Source organism: Paramormyrops kingsleyae, chromosome 23 (genome assembly GCF_048594095.1).
Source record: "Paramormyrops kingsleyae isolate MSU_618 chromosome 23, PKINGS_0.4, whole genome shotgun sequence".
Lineage (NCBI taxonomy): Eukaryota > Metazoa > Chordata > Actinopteri > Osteoglossiformes > Mormyridae > Paramormyrops > Paramormyrops kingsleyae.
The window spans coordinates 9736881-9751606 of NC_132819.1; the positions used below are offsets into that span (position 1 = coordinate 9736881).

At 46.4% G+C, this 14726-nt stretch overlaps 2 protein-coding genes across 2 annotated transcripts; one reads left to right on the forward strand and one right to left on the reverse strand.

Annotated features, from left to right (window-relative positions):
• Window positions 1–57: 57 nt before the first annotated feature.
• Window positions 58–5876, reverse strand: crtap (cartilage associated protein). The gene is made up of 7 exons (XM_023803757.2): window positions 5302–5876; window positions 3981–4130; window positions 3119–3290; window positions 2329–2457; window positions 1811–1956; window positions 1335–1418; window positions 58–426 (listed from the first exon to the last, which is right to left on the reverse strand). Exons 1-7 carry the CDS (start codon window positions 5755–5757, stop codon window positions 373–375), a joined length of 1191 nt encoding a protein of 396 aa, XP_023659525.2. The 5' UTR covers window positions 5758–5876; the 3' UTR covers window positions 58–372.
• Window positions 5877–6178: 302 nt separating this feature from the next.
• fkbp9 (FKBP prolyl isomerase 9) lies at window positions 6179–14234 on the forward strand. Its single transcript, XM_023803754.2, has 10 exons — window positions 6179–6660; window positions 7253–7398; window positions 9155–9344; window positions 9898–10043; window positions 10325–10514; window positions 10691–10836; window positions 10935–11121; window positions 11622–11767; window positions 12273–12436; window positions 12796–14234. The coding sequence occupies exons 1-10, from the start codon at window positions 6464–6466 to the stop codon at window positions 12973–12975; spliced, it is 1692 nt and encodes a 563-aa protein (XP_023659522.2). The 5' UTR covers window positions 6179–6463; the 3' UTR covers window positions 12976–14234.
• Window positions 14235–14726: the final 492 nt, after the last annotated feature.

The following is a 14726-nucleotide window of genomic DNA, read 5'->3' on the forward strand; positions in this document are numbered from 1 at the left end:
ATTCAGCTTTCAAACAGAATCTTCATGTGGATTAAGTGATAAGTGAATGAGGAGGCATTTCATGTTCAGAAGAACTTCATTTTTAAGAAAAACCACCCAGTTGTACAACAGTCCTCAATGTCAGTGAGCAGCACTTTGGGCTGCACTTAACATACTGAAGCAGGAAGGGAACCTGCGCCGTCACGTATGCAGGAGAGCAGATGGACGATGAGCGCCAAACACACGGTACTGTCAGGAGTAGTGTACAAAAATAAAGTCTGCCTTCAAATAAATACAGCAAAAAAAAAAACCTAGATCAGTCTTGACTGCATGTTGGGAACGTTCAAATATCAGCACCAAGAGCTTTCACACAAATACTGGCAAGGTGTTTGATCAGCTCTTGTTTTTATTTTCCACCATCTCGTCCAGGAATTCCAGCACCGCCCCCTGAAACAAAAAGCAAACATGTAGAAAACAGTGTGAGCAAACGAGCAGGTTCCCGCAGAAAGCCGTGCCCAAGCCGCCCAGTCCCAGCTGGTGTACCTTCTCACCTCATGCCATTCCTCTTAAAACTACCCATTTACCTACTTTACTGAAGTGAAATAACTAACCCAACCACCCAAGGGTGAAATGGCATCCAGTACAGGGTCGAAGAACTTGGAGGCTATTGCTGGAAGCATAAGCCCCAAAGCAAGAAACAATCCATTAGCCAAAGTATAACGTATGTTTACATTTTCAGTTCTTTATATTCACAACTTGGGTTTAGTTATCTGATTTCTTCTGGGGAAAAAACTCACCATACAGTCAGTGTTACTGAGCAGGTGTGCAGCAAGCTAAACTAAAGTTAATCTTTACAAGTCTTGTTGTTCTATTTTACAATCAGTCCCTGCACTGTATTCAATCCCCACATTGCATCTTTGCGAAATCAGGAAGGACACGATGCAGGCTGTCTCCCTCTGCTGGAGCTCATAGCAATTTCACCCACAGAGGAAGGTGCACAGTAATATTATGTTTGGCGAAATTTGTAAATGTATTTTACTTATTTGGGCTGAAGTAGAAGTAACACAGTGAGCTCATTAAATGGACCCTCATTGTATGAAGGTCATGTAGAGGAAAGCAGAGGGGGGACAGTGAGCAGAGAAATGGTCACCACAGGTCACATTCTTCTGCTGATCCTTTAACATCATGGCCCCTGACCTCTATGCTGATGATGACTATTCATAGAGATTAATCAACACTGCAAACACGGAGAAGCAACAACAATAGGGCCTCAGGACTGAGCCTCTGACCAATCACAGAAATGAAGGGATCTCCCCTCCAATCCGCTTTTGGGGGCAGGGCTAAGAGACACCTACCTCATCGTCGGCCTGTAGCCGTTGTTCTGAGAAGGCCAGCATCTCCTTCTGCATGGAGGTCATGTTAAAGTACCACACTGCCTCCTGTCAACACAGAAGGAAAAAAAGATGAAAAACTGGCATCCAGTGTGAGCCCTAAGAAGCAAAGGTCTATGTGCGTAGGTGCCCTGCAATGCAATCTGAGCACGACATGCATGTAACATGGCCCTCTAGTGGTAGACATGTCAGCTTATAATTACTATAGAGAGGAGGAAAAAAAATATGTTTCGACTGCCTTTTCCAAAATATGCTCCCTCAAAATACTGTAAATTTACAGTATAGGTCACACACATACAAGCAAGTTAAAGTGGCAGGGGGATTTGAACAAGACACGGTTTATAAATGCAAGACTTTACCAGCAGAGAAATCGCAAAGCCTTCGATTAGCCACCACTGGCCCCAATTTATGCAAAAAAAGTGGGGACAGAAGACACTCACCGAACGAGGAAGGAAGTCATCCTCTGTAAGGCCAAACTTGTCCTTGTGGAAGCGATAGTAGACCATGTTGCTCTTCATGATTTCGTCATCAGGGTCAAACAACACATAGCTGGCCACACAGGGCACTGCCTTCTTCACGTCGTCCACTGCCAAGAGCACCAGCGCGGCCTTACTCATCTGTGTCATTATGCATGCTAAACTCTTTAAACAGATTTATGGTACCGAAATACTACGATCACCAAAAATGCAGTAGCTTGATCTAGTTGCAGCCCTTATTCATGTTCTGCGAGATGCAGCTTAAGGAATTGCTGACACAACCAAATCTGCATCCCCCCCCCCAGAGTTGAGACGTGACAATGTGAGCTGCTAGGTGTGTGAAAGGAATGCTTCTACTACACATGGAGCTAATGAATTCAGCGGCTAGAAATATGAGTGCGTGCTCTATTTCCAATGACTCCGACACTGAATTTTCCATCCCGAAAGGAGACTCTACAAACGCCGGCATGCTTTACACTTACGCTTGTAGTATGCAAACTGCAGATAGTGGTACATGGTCCCCACAAACCTCTCCACAGGAAAACCCCCAATGACAGGAGTGAGCTCATTCTCACACCTGACCTTTCGCCTCAACACTTCTGTATAATGATCTTTAAAAAAAAAAAAAAAAAAAGAGAGAGAGAGAGAAATTAAACCCAATAAACAAACAATACAAGCCCAGTAGCTTAATCATATTAAATAAGTATAATTTTCCCTTTTTAAGAGGAAATGCGTAGTTTGTGCAGTTACTCATAACAGTTTTAAATTCGATCAATTAAAAATTCAGGCAGTTCCTGTTTCCCTGCATTCTAGCCACAAACATGCAGAACTCAAGGAAATATTAAGTAAAAGACATAACCTGGCAAAATGGCGACAGCAGGGGGCTAAGAAGTGCTCTCCTCATTTCAGATTCCGCATTTGATTTAGTAAACAGACTTAATCCAAATTCAGATTCATGTCAGAGATGATAAATAATGTCAGCTAACTGCCCCTTACACAGGGGCCCGTGAAGGTGCATTGTAACTCAGCATCAAAGAGCTCTAACGAGAGCTACATGATTCAGCATGTACAATGACAAGGCTGGACCACCGAACACTTGAATAGGAAAAGTCATCATGAAGAAAGGAAGGAAATGGAGTGCAGAACGTAAACAACGAGAATGTCTCATAGTAAGAGCATCAGTGGAACAATTTTACTGCTCAACGGCCGATGAAAAACGCGAAAGGCACAGAAAGAACATCTGTCAAATGGAAGTCACAAGAGTCCCCCTACCTGCTATGGAAGGGTAGAAGTCCTTGAAGTCTTGGACTTCCCGGGAGCCCTCTGCCGCGGACAGGCACTCGCCGTACACCTTGCAGTAGTCCCGCAGGGCGAGCTCCATGTCGGATATTGAGGTCAGGTAATTGTCTCCATTGTAAGCTCTCACTGCCCGGATAAAGAGAACCTGTGCCGAGAAAGACAGCTTCCAAGGAGAACTTGGGGGACACGACGATCTACGGCCCAGAGCTGAAGCTCCCTCACACCAGCCTCTAGCCCTCAGGAAGCCAAGCAAGCAGGTCACCTACAAAGGCACTGCATCAAAGCACAGAGTGTCATACAAACACGCAGCCTTTACTAAAAGGTGGTGCTCTTGCCATCTGACGGGAAACTCCCACGCCTACAATGGCACTGAGGGTCATTGGGATTCTGTCCAGGGTGCATTTTTGTACGAGATGCTATTAATTCCTGCTTCCCAGTGACATTGCTGGCAGCTTCCTCTTTCAATTTCAAGTTTCAAGTCATATTCCAATTAAAGCACAATTTGCAACATAAGCATCCTATTTTTAAAAACCTATTAATGAGCCAGTGACTATGACATTAAAAAAAACATTAAAAAAAAAACTATTTCTACTGCAATTTTCAAAAGAGGTCTTGACCTGCAAATGTTTCTCTACCTTCCTCTGAGGAGGTCAAGACCTTTTTTTAAAAAATAAAAAATAAAAAATCTCTTTCTAGAGCTGGGTATTTACTGACTTAGTACCTGTACAACAGCAGAATTATTGCGTTTCATAAACAGCACCACCGTCAGGTTAGACATGAAAGGGCAGCCTCTACAGAAATGACAAAAAAGGCGAGAACAGCAGAGGGCGCTCACCTCATAGGACTTGGTCTCCAGGTCTCTGAGGTGCTCTTCAGTCCCTGGCAGGCTTCTGTAGTAGGCCATGTTCCTCTGCATCATCTCATCCTTGGGATGCTGGAGCAGGAAGGTGTGGGCAGCTGACACTGCTTTGGCCAGGTTGTCAGCCTGGGGGGGGGGTGGGGTGGGGGGGGGGGGAGAGAGCTTATTGGGGTGGGACACTCCATTCTAACAGGTTATCAATACACATTCATTCAGAATTACAATGCAAGAAAAGGCAAATACCTCAAAATACAATGGGCTCATATAATATGAAATTATAGATTTTATTCCAGTGATTAAACATTTAGACATATCCACTGATCTCATTTTAATTCACTGTCAAATTTGCCCTGACAAATCCTAAAATTTGTATTCTTCATCCACCTTTCAGATGATTCAGGTACAACTCTCACACGTGTCAGACAATATACTGACAGTGCAGTGGGTGTCATGGCAACAGTTTAACCTTTATTGGGACCCTACTGCACCATGGTGTCTACATGAACTGCACTGCGGCCGTGGGCCTGATTCCTGTGCATTTGGAGACTGACATGTTTCTGTAGGTCTCATCATAATCCGGTTTCATCCCACAGTCCCATCACATGCAGCCAGGTCAAACGGTGGCTTGAAATGACCGTGTGTGTGTGTGTGTGTGTGTGTGTGTGTGTGTGTACTCTAACGGCTGTTAAGGGTGTCCCCTGCCTTGTGCTCCGTCCTCCACGCGAATCAAGACCTGGACTACATAAGCAGAAACTCAACATGAACCTCAAATCTGAAAGAATAATTCTGCACTGCCAAAGAGACAACTGCAGTAAAATAAGCAACCTCTTCCTTCATATGGATCGGAGTAAAACACGAAAAGCGCAAAAGAAACGCATCGCGATCTCCGTCACAAAATCAATGTTAAAGTAATGTTCAGTCATATACATCACGCCCGATATTCTGACTGATGGGTCTAATTTCATTTAAACTCATTAGTTTAGTGAAACTAATACTGAGGCCTCGTCTTCACATAACGGGTCCCGCAGTACGTGGCAGAGCCCCGCGGTCCGGAAACGCGGCGCTTTAACAAGGAAACGACGCATCTGCGAGGGACGGTCACCGCCGCTCATTAAACTACTTACAAGAAGTACTTTGCTCTGTTAATCTACTTCAGTCCAGAAATATATACTTGATAAACAGCTAAAAACGTTTAACAATGGAGTTATCACAGTGCTCGAGCTGTGGCTGAGTGACTTTGAATCCTTTTGATGATACATTGATTAATTAACCATTACATCATCGGTGATGTCCTTACTTTGAAGTAAGCGAACTGCAGGTACTTGTAGGGCTCCCGCTTCTCAAACTCCTCAAGGGTCTCCCGCTTGGGCTTGGTCTGCCTGAAAGCCGGTAAGCCCTCCTTGCACCTCTTCAGGCACTGGGCCCGTTTCATGATGTTCCCGAAGAATCGCAGCTCCGGGAACTGCGCGTATTTCCCCTCGTTCTCCATGCGAGCGGTGCTGCAGTTCATACCGCAGAAAGCCTCGCTGTCCCTGTACAGCCTGTAGAGCCGCAGACTCACCTCCAGATACTCCACGCTCTCCTGCCACTTCTCCTCGCCGTACTGATCTAACGCGTATTTATAAGCCGAATCTAGGGGCATCAGTTCATTTTTTGGGAAACTTCTGAAGCTGTAACTTTCGTACTGACCTTGTACAACATCCGAAAGCACAATTAAGAGAAAAGTTCGTGTCAGAAGAGAAATCGTTGCCATTTCTGCCGCAAGTCACCGCCGGACGATCCCAAACGCGAAATCCCGACAGCAGCCCCCTCCAAGACCGCCTACTCTACAATTTACGGACGTAGATAGGTGGAGTTACGAAAAACCATAGTTCTGAGATTACATTTTCGAGATAACTTAATTTTATTTTACCACACATTCACACAATAATTAAAAAAGCATTTTTTTTTACTTTAGTAATATTGTCAAGTTGCATTTTAGAAAGTTGTGTTTACCATTAGAAAAAATAGATGCCCATAACGAATTCCGCTATGTTTACATAGTGCTATGATTTATTTGATTTTTTTTTAAATAGTAAATAAAGATTTTGTTTAATTTAGTAAGATTTATAATGTATATAATGTGATACCCAGGTCAACACAACTGACCCCCAAAGTGCCACGTAGGAGGTTCTCCACAGTGCTCTGCCGCCCCCACCCCCGTCGTATGTGAGATATGTAAAAAAAGAAAAAAAAGTCAGTATTTTAGTGAACAGTGGAGGAAGATCCTAATAAAATTGCATATTGCCGGTAGTTTTATGTAACTTTGTAAGAGGTGGAGTTGAGCGTAACGCATGACGAGGCGTCGCGCACGGTCACGCCGCGGTGCGGGTCTGCTAGTGTGCTGGACCGACGGAGATTATTCAGCTGCTGCATGAGGAGTTAGGGCCAGAAAAGCAGCCCTTAAACTCTGTTACAAAATGCCTGCTCACAGTGCGACATATCTGGCGCTTCTCATAACTTGTGTTGCTTGCAGGGCACCGCCGGTGCCGTTAGACGATATTGTCATTGAGCAGACTGTTGTTCCCGAGCAATGCGAAAGAGCCGTGAAAGTCGGCGATTTTGTCAGGTATCACTATATCGGTACGTTTCCAGACGGAAAGAAGTTCGACTCCAGGTAATACGTGTTTCTTTGATGTATTTTTGAGGGGGTTGTTGTTAAAGCGGCATCTTTAACTGGCCACGCAGGCAGCATCGCGGCACGGTAGCGGCTCGGCTGGGACAGTCCCTGTCACACAGAATAGCGCTATAGAATCATTAAAACCCGCAATACATAATCGAGATAATACAGAGCTGAGTTGTTTGCCTTATAGTATAAGAATTACTCGATACTTTACGTAGCCTAATTATAGCCCCGCAGAATCTTCCTGTGTGCAACTACTTTAACTGCTTTTAGATTCTTTTAGGTTGCAAGTTTTTCCACAACGCAATATACAATCTGCACGAGGAACTGATTCGACCAATCCCGCATGCCCATTTCAGTAAATGCAAACTAAAAGTATATCAAATAAGTAAAAGTAAGCTTGGTAAACTGCTCTTGTGTGAGGAACCTGTAGTTATTCTAAATTATGAAGGCCGTTAAGTGCGTTCATCTAAACGTATCGCGTTCATTTTGTTAATGGGTGAAGGGTGTTCATGCTTGGCAAGTTCATCACTGCGGATGCTACTGGTGATGATGTTCTTGTTTGATTCTCCTCTGTTCTCCGTAGCTATGATCGAGGCTCCACTTACAACGTGTATGTGGGAAAACGACAGCTCATCCCCGGGATGGACAAGGCGCTGGTGGGAATGTGTGTCAACGAGAGGCGTCTGGTAAAGGTCCCCCCCCAGCTAGCGTACGGGAAGGAAGGATATGGTAAGACAGTAGGCCTTATGTGTGCCTGTATTAACCGTACGTCGATGCTATGCTATTCCGTGACAGAATGCTGCTTAATGGACTCAGCATTTGTAAGCGTTGATCATTCTAAGGCACTAGTGTCTTCTGTGTCTCCATGTGTCCCCGTTAAACAGCCTTCAAGGTAGAATGTGTAGGAACGTTTAATGTCTCCCGGTCACTCTATGGTTTAGCACGTTCTGAAATGGAGAGGTCATTCTGGCTTTGGAACTGTGTGTAGAAAATGGAAAGTATATTCACTGAAACATGTATGAGAATCCAGTGTGTCACCATGGAAACCAGTGTGGTCCATGAAATGTCCTTCAACTTGGAGTGAAACTGAAGCAGTACGGAGGAAGTATTCTTCTAGAGCCAAAGAAATGGCACACCAGCCATTTTTATCACTGTAATTACAGTGGTTAGAATAAGTGCCTGTTGTCCTTGACATTTTGGAAAATGGGTCCTCTGGTGGATTTTAGCACTATAGCAGTATTGCTCTGCATGTACTTCACGGTGTCATGGTTAGAAATGTAGTTCCCAGTGAATCTGTTAACCTCCCATTGGCTTATATTTGGAGTTACATCACTCTTACTAACTAGTTACTCTTGTATATCATGTTAGAAGCCTTTTAAAATAATCTGATTCTGCCAAAAATAATCTTAATTTTAAAATGTGACAAAAGTATATTTCTCTGAGCCGAAAGACAAAAAGGGCTTGATGAGCATCTAAATATTGGGAACTAAACAGGCGTTTTGAGCAGCGATACGTACATCTCTCTGTGAGCAGCTGGACAAGACCAAAGTGGGATTGTTTGGTATGGAATTCAGGGCCTTTGGTTACATGTACGGGCTTGCAGGTGGGTCGGTGCTACTTTTGCTGCAACACGATGGTTGGACGTTTCAACTACCAATCACAGGCACCCTGCAAATCCTCAGCCTTTTCATGAACACCTTGAATCCTTGCAAGCTACTACGTATGCAAGGACTGTGATTGGCTGATTGTTTGCTGATAGAGATAATAAACATGTATAACTTTTAAAGGTCTAGTAGAATATCTAACTTATATGGGTCTTGCCTTTTCTTTATTTTTTTAAGCAATGAAGTAATAACAAAAAAAAAATCCAGCTAGGAAGACACTCAGGCCATCTTATGAACAAAAACATGTCAGTAAGTGTGTTAAAGGCAAGTCAAAATCTGCAGTCGTAGCTGTTCTTGCATGGCTGCAGGGATGCATTGCTTTTGGAACAGACAGATCAAACAGCAGATCACTCTGCGTGACTGTAGGACCTAGACTGTCCACTGTTACTGACTCAGATGGAATTGGCTAATTCCGTTTCCTTTTTCTCTCTTGATTTCCGATGTCCTAGTCAAGACCATGACCCTGGTCAGATCTTGGTACAGGCTAACAGACAGAACTCAGCCTTTGTGGGGTCTCACACCACGATGAGGGGTTTTTTGTGGTCTTAGCTGACCTTGCCACTAGGACACCCACTAAGACTTATGAAAGTGCTCATCCAAAGCCCACACTGGTGTCCCTATTGATGTTCTGATTTCAGTCCTCACTGCATCCTATAGAGAAATCACAGTTTGATGCAGACCTGTGTATGATGTTTGCTGAGCCTACAGACCATAAACCCCAGCCCCCAATGTTCGTTCCCATTGGACGCCCGTTCTGCCATGTGTCCAAGCCGATGGCCAAACGGGGCCCTTTAGTGACAGCATTGTCCTCGGCCCTGCAGGTGACATCATCCCACCTGACGCTGTGCTTCACTTCGACGTCCTTCTGCTGGACGTTTGGAACCCGGAAGACAGCGTCGCCGTGAGGACGTACCACCGGCCCGAGCAGTGCGGCCGCTCCGTGCAGGTGTCGGACTTTGTGCGGTACCACTACAACGGCACGCTGCTCGACGGCACGCTGTTCGATTCCAGGTCAGGCTCCTGTCCACACAGCTGACGTGATAAATAAAGCCGAAGGAGTTTTTAAAATTTGTTTGTAATACTAAAGAAAATGATTATTAATTAAAAAAAAAATTTTAATAATATATTTTTCAAAATATGAATAGCTAGCAAGATATAACGTGACTTTTGCCTGCTTCGGAAATTGGAATATTCAGATGCATAAACAAACAGACACATAAACATTTAAGTGTAATATGTAGCTGTGTAGTCCTGCATGCCGTTGTTGCTCCTATTCTTCGTGAGAATTCTGTCCACCGATTCTTTTCCAAATGATCAAGACAGCTGTGTATCCTTCTCTTGTTCTTGTGTTGTGCTGTATGTAATCTGCAGTGATGCACAGCTCTGATTTTCAGTGTTTTGGAGATTGCATTTCAATCACAAGCCCCTATTTTACTCCTGAAGCTGTAAGACCACTGAAGCTGACTGGTTCCCCTGGGCCAGTGTACTCCTGGGTAATCAACCCATAGCTGCTGTTTCTGCAGTATTTGCACACAGAGTTACTCTTGTCGCTCGCCTTCCGTAGCCACACCCGTCTGCGCACATACGATACGTATGTTGGCATCGGCTGGCTGATCGCCGGCATGGACCAGGGGCTGCTGGGAATGTGCGTCGGTGAGAGACGCATCATCAGCATGCCGCCGTTCCTCGGCTACGGCGAGAACGGAGATGGTGAGTACTCAGCGGAGACAGGCGTCAGGTTTGGAGTAGGATATTCCGGTCATATTTAACCATTTTCTTCATAAATTGCGACGTAACCCTTATCAATATGAGCTTAATGTCTTGCTTGTCATTGCAAATTGAACACGAGTTACTTGTGAATTTCCACGGTGGTTATAGTAGTGGCGAGCTCCGCAGATTTGGGCTGACACAGACTTGTATGCGTAGAGGCCTCCACATTCGGCACCCTGCCTGTAACTGACCTGCTTTCTGGCCTCGGCTTGCCCCCCCAGGCAGCGACATCCCAGGCCAGGCCTCCCTGGTCTTTGACGTGGTCCTCCTGGACCTCCACAACCCCAAAGACAGCATCAGCGTGGAAGGCCAGGTAGTGCCGGAGCCATGTCCGCGCAGGAGCAAGGTGGGCGACTTCATGAGGTACCACTACAACGGCACCCTGCTCGACGGCACCTTCTTCGACTCCAGGTGACTCAGATGTGTTGCTTCACTGTTGCACACCATAACTTACATGTTTCCTCCATGACCAAAGAAATCATTCTGGCTTCTTGTTCAGGGGTCCAACCTCATTGCCTAACTTGAGATTTGAGCCTACAACCCACTGGTGTAAGTGCGTTGAGTGACAGTTGTGGCTCTTTGCGCAGTTACTCCCGTAACAGCACGTATGACACGTACATTGGGAAGGGCTACCTGATTGCTGGCATGGACCAGGGCCTGGTGGATGTCTGCCTCGGGGAGAGGAGGAGGGTCATCGTACCCCCCCACCTAGCCTATGGGGAGGGGGGAACAGGTAAGGGGGCGGCATGGTCACAGAAATGACACTGTACACCAGGACTGCGGTCAGAGGTGCTTTTTGTGTGATTCCTGTTCCTGCTCCCGGCCACTCAGACAGGGTTCCCGGCTCAGCGGTGCTGGTGTTCGACGTCTCCGTGGTGGACTTCCACAACCCCTCGGACACGGTGCAGATCACCACCACCTTCAGGCCCGAGACCTGTGACCTGCGGAGTAAGAAAGGCGACTTGGTGAAGTACCACTACAACGCCACCCTCATGGACGGCACCTTCATCGGCTCCACGTGAGCAGCCGCCTCCACACTCGGGATCATGTGAGGAGAAGCACACTAGATGGAGATAAAGCAAAATAAAACCGGAAAAAAACATTTTAAAATGCTCACATCCTGTATGTTATTGGCACAGCCTTTCTTTGGTCTGTGCTTCTGGGATAAGTTGCACGCTCTCTGTGATCCTGCACAGCTGCGCTACCCAGCCCTAACCTTAACCATAAGTAACCAAACTAAATATGAGACTTTTGGCATTTTTACTTTTTTGATTTTCATGAAATTGAGTTTCCCCTTGTGGGGATCAAAAAAATGGTCCCAAAATTACACACCCACCAGTCTCCCCTCTGATTACATTCAAATGGAAACCTTTACCGTCTCTATAATCTCCCCGCTCATGCCTGAAAGGGTTAAATTACGGTATAGATGCGAATGACGTTTCAGCATGGTGTGTGTGTGTGTGTGTGTGTGTGTGTGTGTGTGTGTGTGTGTGTGTGTGACCTTCCCTGTCCCCGTAGGCACAGCTTCGGGAAGACGCACGATGTCCTTCTGGGCACTGGCCAGGTGGTGTTTGGGCTGGACATGGGCCTGACAGACATGTGTGTGTTAGAGCAGCGCTCGCTGGTCGTCCCTCCACACCTGGGCTACGGCGAGAGGGGGCTTGGTAAGCGAAGCCCTGCTGCATCATCCAGACACCTGGGGATGCTAACAGCACATCAGGCCTATGACGTACACATACAGGCATGTGCACAGAACGCAGGCTCTTTGGGGCGGTATGTGGCTCACTGGGCTAAGCCTCTCTGCCTGTGATCAGAAGGTCAGTGCTTCAAACCCAGTGTTCCTAGCATACTCATGTGTCAAGCTCACTCACGTATATGGAGTGCAAGACGGAGTAAGCAAAGACAGTTTCCCCATGGGGATCAATAAAGTGTCACTATTGTTATTGATTATACTTTAAGTATTTATACAGTGCAGCCTTTATACAGTCTCACACTGTATTCACTGTCTGTTCTTACTGACCTTTTCAGAAATAACTTACTGCTTCAGGATGATGTAGAAACATGTCCTACACTGCCATGTGTACCTGGGATCAGTGTGCTGCTCTCTCTCCATGTCCTGAGCTCACTCTGTGTGTGTGCGTGTGCGTGTGTGTGCGTGCGTGTGTACAGTCGGGGAGGTCCCAGGCAGTGCTGTGCTGCTGTACGACATCGAGATGATGGCCATGGAGGAGGGACTGCCTGAGGGCTACATGTTTGTCTGGAATAGTGAGGTGTCACCAGACCTCTTTGGCGAGATGGACAGGAATCAGGACGGCCATGTGGATTCTGCTGAGGTACGCAGTCACTGTCACGTAGTCACTGTCACGCAGTCACTGTCACATTACCACAGGCATCACCGCACGCCCACAAATTCAATTTAGCCTCATGTGGACTGTTCTGTTTCTGTATCTCGAAAATACAGGAATTATCTTCATTGATTTGTATAGGATTTTCTTTTTTGTTGTTCATTATTGTTGCATTGAGTATATTACTATAATAGCCATAATCCAGTATGGGTTAAATGTTATATTTTAACGTATTTTATAATGGGACTGGCTTCTCGCCTCGTATCCATGTAAAGTCCCAGTCTTTCATTTTTAGTGACCCATTCCAATGGCTGCACTTGCTAATCTGTGGCCATTTTTCCTTGCAGTTCACAGACTACATCATACGGGAGGTGAACGAAGGCAAGGGCCGGTTGGCTCCCGGCTACAACATGTACCACATCATCGACAACATGTTCTCTAACCAGGACCGCAACGGCGACGGCAAGATCACGGCCGCGGAGTTCAAGCTGAAGGCAGATGAGCCCCCAGTTCGAGACGAACTATAAATTACAGGGCACACGGGGCATCGCTCACAGACACGACAGGGCACACGGGGCGTCGCTCACACACACGACAGGGCACACGGGGCGTCGCTCACACACAAGACAGGGCACACGGGACGTCGCTCACACACACGACACGGCACACGGGGCGTCGCTCACACACACGACAGGGCACACGGGGCGTCGCTCACACACACGACAGGGCACACGGGGCGTCGCTCACACACACACGACAGGGCACACGGGGCGTCGCTCACACACAAGACAGGGCACACGGGACGTCGCTCACACACACGACACGGCACACGGGGCGTCGCTCACACACAAGACAGGGCACACGGGGCGTCGCTCACACACACGACAGGGCACACGGGGCGTCGCTCACACACAAGACAGGGCACACGGGACGTCGCTCACACACACGACGGGGCACACGGGGCGTCGCTCACAGACACACGACGGGGCACACGGGGCGTCGCTCACAGACACACGACGGGGCACACGGGGCGTCGCTCACAGACACACGACGGGGCACACGGGGCGTCGCTCACAGACACGACTGGGCACACGGGGCGTCGCTCACAGACACAACACCTTTTTCCTTTTTGTATTGTGTTGCTATATTGTCTTTGCAATGTTTTTATTAGTTTTTTTTTAAATAATCCCCTTAAAGCAGCTACAGCCCCGAAGGGGGGGTCAGGGACTGTTTATGGGCAGGACAGTGCTGTTGGTCATGCCAGTTTCTGCACAGGGAATCGCACACGGATTTCATCCATCATCTTCTACTGCATTTGTATTTTGTAACACCGAACATTACTTAGGCTACGTTCACACTGCAGGACAAATGTAGCCCAAATCTGATTTTTTTGCTCATATGTGACTCAGATCGCATTTTTTCATGACAATGTCAACAGCACAAGTTTCATGGAATCCGATTTTTTCAATTCCGATTTCGGCCACTTCAGTATGTGGTCAAAAATCGGACACAAGTCTGATTTTTTGCAAAGCGACCTCAGTCTGAACAGCAAAACTGGAATTCATGCGACTTTTACGTCACTCTCGATCGACGTTCATCACAATTCTGCGCAGGCGGAAGTCACCATATTGGGAGCGTTGTTCCTTCCGTCAGTGCCAAACATGGAGGAGAGCACAGAAGCTGGCCGGTGGAGGGACAGTGAGGTGCTGAATTTAATTGTGAGCAGTTCTGAGCAATGCTGGAGATGGACTTCCTGCATCAATAAAGTGACGTCTTTGTTTCTGCGCATGCGTGTCATTGCGTCTTTGTTGTTTTGTGTGCACGCGGGCCAGTTCAGTATAGTGAACCGTTCACATTGAAATCTGATATTGCCCACATTAAAAAGAGTGATGTGAACAGGCAAACAAAAAATCCGATCTGAGCAGAAAATCAGAATTGAGCATTAAGGCCTGCAGCGTGAATGTAGCCTTAATGACACACGGAAAATTAGCATTTTATTTATTTAAGTTTTTGTTCATTCTTCACACAGTTTAATTAATCCACCACTACCAGCCATGTCCAAATGCATGGAGAAAATGAATGATTAAACTGTATGGAAAAATCATGTGCAATTTATTTGGAATTTAATTTTTAATACTTTTCGTCTGCTCCTTCTGCACCTGTTTAGCTTCTGCAGGTTATCATTGCAGCCCTTTTCTTTCATCTTAACTTATCTAGGATGTAGGGGGGGGGGGCATAAACTTTTTAAACTATTTTAAAGCACATAACTCAACATCGA

Coding starts and splice junctions, on each gene's coding strand:
- crtap (XM_023803757.2), bottom strand. CDS start 5,757: ATGGCAACGATTTCTCTTCTGACACGAACTTTTCTCTTAATTGTGCTT. Junction 4,131..5,301: donor TGCAGTTCGCTTACTTCAAA/GTAAGGACATCA, acceptor CCCCCCCCCCAG/GCTGACAACCTGGCCAAAGC. Junction 427..1,334: donor GGCTACAGGCCGACGATGAG/GTAGGTGTCTCT, acceptor TTTTTGTTTCAG/GGGGCGGTGCTGGAATTCCT.
- fkbp9 (XM_023803754.2), top strand. CDS start 6,464: ATGCCTGCTCACAGTGCGACATATCTGGCGCTTCTCATAACTTGTGTT. Junction 9,345..9,897: donor GGCACGCTGTTCGATTCCAG/GTCAGGCTCCTG, acceptor CGCCTTCCGTAG/CCACACCCGTCTGCGCACAT. Junction 12,437..12,795: donor GCCATGTGGATTCTGCTGAG/GTACGCAGTCAC, acceptor TTTTCCTTGCAG/TTCACAGACTACATCATACG.